Source organism: Brienomyrus brachyistius, chromosome 1 (assembly GCF_023856365.1).
Source record: "Brienomyrus brachyistius isolate T26 chromosome 1, BBRACH_0.4, whole genome shotgun sequence".
NCBI lineage: Eukaryota > Metazoa > Chordata > Actinopteri > Osteoglossiformes > Mormyridae > Brienomyrus > Brienomyrus brachyistius.
The window spans coordinates 56,415,745-56,424,512 of record NC_064533.1 but is presented as its reverse complement, the minus strand read 5'-3'; the positions used below and the strand labels follow the sequence as shown (position 1 = coordinate 56,424,512).

The window sequence follows — 8,768 nt, the reverse complement described above, 5'->3', positions numbered from 1 at the left end:
AGCCTCTCACTGTTAATGCAAGGCCTCCTACACACGTGAACTCAGTGGCACAAAATGGCTGCCCAGCATCATGGAGCCATCAGAAAAGAGGCGTGGCTGGAATGAAGCTTGGGGTTTGGGATATATATAGCAAGCACTCCATGTTAGCACTTCTGAGCTGCAGGAAACACTCCCAGTCTCAGCTCAGGTGTAAGGATTGCAAGGAAAAGCAGCCCAGCCACACTGTGGAGATCATCTGCTCTAGGTCTCTTTTGGGGACTTTTTTCCCAAAGTTGTACTGACGTGACACTGGATTCACCTCAGAAGGAGAGGGTGGCTTCCTGAAGAAAAACTTGTGAGCTCTGTACCATCCTGCACCACTGCTGATCACGAGTAAGCTGCACTTTCGTAATCAAATGTTAACAGTCACACTGTAAATGCTTATCTGCCTTGAGGGATGATAACTTACAGACAGAGCTGTGGAAATGGCTCAACGATGTCAGCAGCAATGAATGCTTTCACATGTTGCTCAGAGCTGCTTTTAGCAGATTGTCACTTTTCTGCCCTCAAGGTTACTACACTAAACTCTGCATGAATTTAAGAAAAGCCAAGAATAGCCCTTAATAGCACTCGACTGATGTCCCTGTTGAGCTATGTTGTCTTTTTAAGGGAGTCAGCAGTAAGTCAGTCAGATGCAACACTAGCCTACTGTCACATGGTGCATGTCAGTCAAACTTACTGCTGATTATTTTTGGCTAGGTCATTTTTGTCACATATCCTGCAGTCCTTGCAAATAAGGTTTCAATACAATTTTCTTGTCTTTCAGTATTTGTTCTCCAACAGTCATAATATTATTTGTGATGTTCTAGAAATTTCATTATTATAATTAGTTTCTTTCTGTTTTGATTTGAAGCCAGGTCCCCCATCTCTGGGATGGTTCAGATAGATCCAGAAATGTAAAAGCTTTGAACCTCTAGTGAAATGCCTCCTTGGGGCAAAGTAGGGCTTTGCTGCAGATTTATTCAAATCACAGAGATGGTCTGAATGTAACAGTACCTGCCAGCTTTCAGCAGTGATGCTGCTTACAGGTCAGAGTATGTCATGTACTTTCTGCCATGGCTGAGCTATGCAGCTCTGTATTTCTTGAAATGGATCAATCAAACATTTTCATGGATTTTTCTATACACAATGAATTTGGAGCTTGCTTATAATGTGATTTTTGTAATGGGGCATAAAGGTCACCCTTGGCAGGCCCGGTTCATAAAGTAGTATTAACTGTTACTAGCACAGAAAAACACCAAAGCTCAGATCCCGGGGTACCTTCTGCTGTCACTTATCCAAGTGAAACGCTTGTCATCCGTGAGCTGTGATTATGATAAAACTTACTATACAGCTACTTTAGATAACGAATGTTATATGAAAAAAAATAACAATCAGCCAAGCAAAAATCCTCTATCCAAAATATCAAACATAATCTTTTGAAAATGAGGTCCATGAAAGTTAGATAAATATACAGGTAATTCAAAATTGCATACTTATTAACATAACTGGCATGACAAATTCTGCCTATGTCACTATATAAAATATGTTAATCAGTAATAAAAGTATTAAAATCATGAAGAGTATTTCAAGAATATGTGTGGAAGAATGACATGCAGGCAATGATGTTGACTATAGTATACATACCAGTACAAAAGCAAAACAAATGGCCCCACTGCCACCTGACATGCAGGCTCTGTCCAGGAGGCTCTAGGGAAAACAGGTGTTTTAGGTGTCCCTCAGATTCCAAGCTAAAAATACCTCCTGTGGTGGCCTGGGGTGTCCTGTACTTGCTGTAGTGTCCAGCACATGTTCAAGTCCCTGTAATTCTCTGCTGGAAAGGTAATTACCAGGTGATGACTTCAATGAAATATGCCCCTGTATAGTTGTGGAAACGTAGTAGTAGTAACAGCCTGAGCCAAAATTCTGAAAGTACAACCGACATGTTTAAGCCTAACTTTTCTACCTATAACTACTGAGAGCTCTGGCCAAGTTATGTATAGTGTGATTACGGAAAGGTTATTATGTCATTATGTCTTTTTTTTTTGTCTTTGTATGTCCTGCTCTGTCTTCTCTGAGGTAGCCTTGTGATATGTCAACAGAAGTTCCCACATTCATACAGCCACTGCAGAACATTGTGGCTCTGGAGGGCACAGCTGCATCCTTCGAGGCTCATGTCAGCGGTAAGTATCTGCAATAATACTGCAACATAATTTTTCTGAGTTTGATGACCCATAATCCCATCGGCTCACCACGAAAATGCTAGTATACCACTTGGCCAGTCCAGCCCTGCCCTACGCACCCTCCCGCTACACACCCTCCTGCTATACACCCTGCCCCTAAATACTGTGCCACTGCACATCCTGCCATAATATACCTTGCGACTATTCCTCTGAATCTGTCAACAAAGAAGTGCAGGCACTGCCCAGCCTAACCTTGAAACTGATAAAGATAAAATATGAAAATCAGGGATGCACATGGTTAGTGATTAAAATAAAGTTACACTCTGCATGCTTCTTGTCTTTCACTGTGTTCAGGCATTCTACATTTCTCTCCAAGCTTCCAGTATTTCACTGTGTTAAGTACTTTCTCACCCAGCTTCATGTGTTTCACAGTCTTTAGTCATTTATCACAAAGTTTCCTGTGCTTCACTGCCTTTAGTCATTTCTCACCAAGTCTCTCCCCTGTGCCACCAGGTGCCCCGGTTCCCGAAGTGAGCTGGTTCCGGGATGGCCAGGTCCTCTCTGCCACAGCTCTGCCCGGTGCACAAATCTCATGCAGTGATGGGCACGCCGTGTTGACAATCCCTGCTGTGTCAGCCACACACAGTGGACGCTTTTCTGTGCGAGCCACAAACTGTGTTGGTCAGGCTACTAGCACAGCTGAGCTGGTGGTCACAGGTGAAAAAAGAAAAGAACAAATGCTTTTACTAAGAAAATGTATTTGCTTATTTGATGATTATTGCTTATAAAAACTATAATTACACCTAGTGACTTATTGTATTTCCATCTTCAGTTATTTCGTTTAGGACTACAGACGCAGTTATTAGGTGGAAATGAACAAATACTGCTTGCTAAAACAGTAAAGAGTAAAACCAAAAACATATAGTTATAATGTAGTTATTTTAACCGTCATTATTTTCCTGGTTTAACACTGTTTATCTATTGCTATGGTTCATAAAGATAGAGCAGCATTTTAGTGTGGAAAGAATAAGCACAGAGAGTCCCTTAACTGCAAGTAGTGTTTTCCGTGTTTATAAATCCCTCTGCAGCAGAAACCACCCCACCCAACTTCATCCAGAAGCTGCAGAGCGTGACAGTCAAACAAGGTAGCCAGGTGACGCTGGCGGTACGTGTCACAGGGACCCCTACACCTGTGGTGAATTTCCTCCACGAGGGAAGTGAGATTCAGAGCTCTAGCGACTTCTGCCTTTTCCAAGACGGAGACCTTTACAGTCTGGTCATTGCTGAGGTTTTCCCAGAAGATTCCGGAATGTTCTCTGTCAGTGCCACCAATAGCAGTGGCCAGGCTACTTGTACAGCGCAGTTACTGGTGCAAGGTCAGGGTCTTTCTGAAGCATTCTTATTATGCTTTATATTATATAATTTTGGATGTGTGCACTGCAGCTGTAAACTCTGCCTTTTGTTGATGACCTTTTCATTCCATTTTATGAGACTTTTTTTCCCAGGTGAAGAAGAAGCCATTCTTTCCAAGCAAACTACCACTGTCATTTCATCTGAGAAGATATTTGAAGAACAGCAAGCTAGTGTTATAAAGGTAGGAAACTGGCAATGTTACCTGGCTAGGAACAGACCAAAATGCATGTTTATATGAATCAGAGAGTATGTGAAGCTGTGATAGCTCTCCAGCACTGCAACAGTCATCTATGTATTACAGGTTGAAGACTCGAAGTCAGAACTGTCCCTGACAGAAGCTGCCTCAAAGCCACCAGCCATTGTAGTTGTAGGTACTTTTTAAGTTAGTCAGCAAGTTACTTAGTCTGCTTAGGTTACGTTCAAATTACAAGCATCAATGTTCAAATGATTCTAGATTTGCCTATGTTAATGGTTCACATACATAATTACAAGTGACCTGTATCTAACTGTATGCATGCATGCATGTTCATATTGAAATATTTTTGCACAAGTCAATTGTATCGCCAGCAACAATAAACGTTGTATTTGTGAGACAACTCATGGTATTAAAACTGACAAAATGGACACACTAATAGCTAATGTATACATCGCATTGTCCTCTGAAGGATGTGCAAACAATTTGTCAGCTGTACATGATCAAGTTTCACTTTTTGTTGTCACAGTGGTAGCTCGCCATTAATATTTTGCTGTGCTGCTAGTTTTGGCAGATGATGATGATGATGATGATGATGAGTATAGGCAAAAACCTACATGAATTCAGATCTGACTGTTTTCATTCATCTTGCATGGCCACAAATTAGTTATGTATATAATCACATATGAAAGTGACTCAAATCTAATTTGAAAAGATCAGATTTCTTTATCCTTATAGCCCTGAAAACATGACATCTGTGTCACACTAACATAAAAAAGTCGGATTTGAGTCACTTCAGCCTGATAATATGAATGTAGTCTTAATCCAGTTTATTAACTTTTATCAGAAGTGTGATTGTTGTTACTCAGGGCTTGAACAACACCACCATCACTGAAGGAGAATCCGTGACTCTAGAATGCCAGATTTCCGGCTGCCCCATCCCCAGTGTCGTGTGGTTCCGCGAAGAGTATGAGATCAAGAGCTCCTCTGACTTCTGCCTTTCATATGAGAATGGATGTGCCCAATTGGTGATCCGTGAGGCCTTCGCTGAGGACAGTGGTCACTTCACCTGCACTGCAAGCAGCCAAGCCGGCTCTGTGAGCACCTCCTGCTTCCTCACTGTCAAGGGTACAAAGTGTTTTTATTTATATTTCCTGGTTTGTGTCTCTGTGTGTCTAGTCAAAACAAATATATAAGCAAATCTGAGTGATATTAGACAATTTACAAATATTTGTGTTCAGTGGTCAAAAACAGTGATGGACTCAGGTTGTTTGAAGGGCAGGAGTAAAAAAATTTAAAGGGCACCCATTGCATGATGTGTGTACCACCCCTTCCCCACTTGTAGAATGGCACATGTCACGACTTGAGGGATGAAGGACCCAAGGACAGGTTTTGTGTTGAAACAAAACGGTTTTTTTTAACTAAATGATAAAAGTCTGGAAACAAACAGGACTGCAAGGGATCCAAAACAGGAGGACTGGAAACATGAAATTTTGACATTGATGATTGGACTGGGGATAACATGACAAATAGGGACTTACAAGCAATATACAAGGACTAAGGAGTAGCAAACACCAGGCGTGGCTCATCATGGCCATATTAAGGAGGAGATAGGAGGGTCATGCATTCAGCACACTACAGTACACTGTGTATGGTGAGGTGACTAAGATTATTCAAACAATGTTTTGTCAACTACAGAGGAAACCTACATTTTTTGAGATATTTTCTTACACATTGGAACACCTATAAAGAGAGAGATAGACAGGCGTGAGGAACATACGCTGATGCCACACCCACCACATAAAAAGTCACCTCTGGGATGAGAACCCACTTGCAACCTTGCAGCAGGTCTGCCCAACAGTAGTTTGAATAGAACAGAATAGAACTGAAGTCTTTTCTGGTGGCAGGAGTGCCAATCCTGCCACCAACCCCCAAATTTTCCATGAATTTTGGAGTACCTGCTTTATGGTTGGATGTAGGTTAACATCATACCCAGGACAATGCATTTGCATGTTAAAGGCCTTGCTTAAGGGCCCAAAAGAGTATAATCACTCCTGGCATTCACAGGATTCGAACCAGCAACCTTCGAAGTACTGGCACAGATCCTTAGCCTCAGAGTTACCACTCCGCCCATAGGGTTAGGGTTACAGGAACACCTACAGGAAACTTCATAACAGCACCCTTTTCCATTGGAAGGGTACCCACAAGGAATACTGTAAGGGCACCTCACAGGGCACTGCATAATTTTCTCTACTAGAAGGGCACTCATTAAGATACTTCATCGCATTTTCTTGAGCTATAGGGCACATGATCACACTCTAGAGGGCACTAAATTGTATGAAGGGCAACCAATTTTTGCCACTATAAAGGGCACTTTAGTGAAAGTTCAGGTATCAGGGCACCGGTGATCCCCACTCCCCGCCAGTCCACCAATAGTCCATAAGTTATAAAACTGAAACTTTGGAATTTTTATGTTATACTTTGAGATTCTGTGTAAAAAATAACATGTAATGCATCCACCCATTGAGCACCCATAACCACTTATCCTGTGCAATATAAATCAGCATGTTTCCTTTGCAGCATCAGAGGAGGCTGAGATCAAAGAAGCCATGGCTAATACCAGTGTCTCTAAGCACATTGAGACTGAAGAAATGCAGTAAGCACAGCATGCTAATTCTAACTACAGCCTAGCTGCAAATGTTTAGTTGACTTCACTCGTGCCGCCAGCAATTTTCGTAATGTACTATCAAGCTTGTATTTCGCTTTGGATAAAAGTGTCTACTAAATAAGTAAAATATAAGTGTAATTTGATACAGCAGAGATACCATAGACACAGCATGCTAATTTGAGTTATAGCAGAGATACACTAAGCGCAGAGTGCTAGCTGCTGCAGATATGAACTACAGAAAACATAAACTAAGCAAAGCATGCTAAAATTATTCAACACTGTACATTTTTTGAATATTTTAACATTAAATTTAGTTTAAATGACTTCTTAGCGTTACCATGGAGGCCAAAACTCATGCCATATCTGAGGTGAATGGATTGGTGGAGTCAGAGGAGGGCATAGCCCCATTCTTTGTGACAAAGCCATCCGTGCAGAGGTTGGTGGAGGGCAGAGCCGTGGCCTTTGAGTGCCAAATCGGTGGTAGCCCACACCCCCATGTTTACTGGAAGAAAGCTGGAGTACCCCTGAGCAATGGATTCAGGTATGCTCGTTGTCTAACTGCAGATTCTTTAACGCTTTATAGTAAGGGATGTTTAGCTGTACCAGGCTCTTTTTTTCCCTACAGGCATAAAATTCTCCATGATAAAGAGTCCGGGTTATGCAGGCTGCAGATTTCCATGATGCTTGCTGATGATGCTGGACACTATGTCATCACAGCCCGGAACCGGTTTGGAGAAGCCTCTGCCTCAGCCATCCTGCTTAAGGAAGGTCTGTCACACTAAACAAATACTAACATATTTTCCCATCATTTTGGGTTCAATCACAACAAAGGGAGAGACTAAATGTCATGAGTGATGTTAGTAAGGATCTGTGCGTAGATACAGTTTGATGCTAATATGATGACATGGGTCACTGTCCCATCATACAGAGGAATATGAAGCCCTCAGCAGGCAACACAGGCTGATCTCTGGAGGGCAGGCGGTGAGCCTTGTGTATGAAACCAAAGGGAGGGAAACCACCCCCACGGTCATGGGGGAGGTCCAGAGGAGGCAAGTTCTCATGCAGAAGAGGACAGTTCAGCAGACACAGGTGACAGCAAGCAGGACTTTGGAGCAGGTGCAGAGACATTCTGGGCTCTATTTTGATGATCTAATGCAAAGTGTAAAGTGCAAAGCAACATTTATGGGTATGTGTAAATCGACTTCATTATTTTCACGGTGGAAAAAATATGCTTTGCACCAGCGCAAGGTGCAAAAAGGTTGTCCTAATGCTCTTAATTATTCAGAGGCGTGTTTTTGGCGTAACTTGCAATGACCCAATCTGAATGGCACGTCACCACACCTTTAAAAGGCAATAGTGCATGATCTGTGGTGGAATGCTATTACAATGGCACATTTGCCCAGCAAGCCAAAATACTTTTTGCCTGAGGAAATGGACATGCTCGTGCGTGAGGTGAAAAGGCACAAGCACATCATCTATAGGAGCACTACTGTTCCACTGCCTTTAGAGGAGAAGCAGGCATGGGACGAGGTAGTAGCAAATATGTCCTCATTTTTGGCATCATCAGATCATCTGCTCAGTGTCATAATGCAGCATAATGATATCAGAAGACGGGGAAAACAGAAACTTGCTGCTAAATGAGCGCAGTAGCTGGAAATGGGGACTTAATTATGCTTTTGTGTATTTTTATTTAAATTTTGGGTCTGCAGTCCGCAAAATATAAGTATAAGTGCAATCTTTGTTCAAGCAAAATAACCTACAGTTTCTACAATATTCAAATAAAAGGAAATAGAGCAGTTATTTTTCATCTCACAGTTAAATTCCTTACCAGGCTACAGACAATTCAGCGTTTCTGCCAGCTGATCCCTCTTTGCTCATGCTGCTGCCAGGGTGCACTCCTTTGTTGGCAGTGGCACATGCAGTTCAGCATCAGGCCTTCTAAAGTCCTCTAATGTGTCCTTATTTATGTCCAACAGACATCCATCACGTATGCCAATGTTATGCATCATATAACATGCCACAAAGAATGCTGTGACCTTCTCAGGGCTGTATTGTACTGTTTCACCTGACTTATCTAAACTTCTGAAATACATTTTCAGCAATGCAGATGTCCTTTCTTGAATATATATTGTTTTTCTTTTAGTGTTTCATTGTACAGTATGATTACATGAAAGAATCAAGTATACTCTATAATGAAATGTATATAAATCCTAATATAACAAAAAAACATTAGTGCACCTCGAGGGCATACCTGTTTCCATAACAAGTGTCATGCACCGGCAACATTTCTAAT

The 8,768-nt window shown here is 41.8% G+C and overlaps 1 protein-coding gene across 1 annotated transcript in view; it reads left to right on the top strand.

Annotated features, from left to right (window-relative positions):
* The first annotated feature begins 130 nt into the window (after positions 1-130).
* LOC125731156 (titin-like) overlaps positions 131-8,768 on the top strand; it is a 155,956-nt gene continuing 147,318 nt past the window's right edge. Inside the window, exons 1-11 of the mRNA XM_049005864.1 lie at positions 131-372; positions 2,102-2,201; positions 2,715-2,918; positions 3,290-3,577; positions 3,707-3,795; positions 3,916-3,981; positions 4,677-4,935; positions 6,388-6,463; positions 6,807-7,016; positions 7,101-7,243; positions 7,404-7,591. Of these exons, the coding sequence (XP_048861821.1) occupies positions 2,111-2,201; positions 2,715-2,918; positions 3,290-3,577; positions 3,707-3,795; positions 3,916-3,981; positions 4,677-4,935; positions 6,388-6,463; positions 6,807-7,016; positions 7,101-7,243; positions 7,404-7,591 (1,614 nt within the window). The 5' untranslated portion in view covers positions 131-372; positions 2,102-2,110. The remainder of the gene's footprint in view (positions 373-2,101; positions 2,202-2,714; positions 2,919-3,289; positions 3,578-3,706; positions 3,796-3,915; positions 3,982-4,676; positions 4,936-6,387; positions 6,464-6,806; positions 7,017-7,100; positions 7,244-7,403; positions 7,592-8,768) is intronic.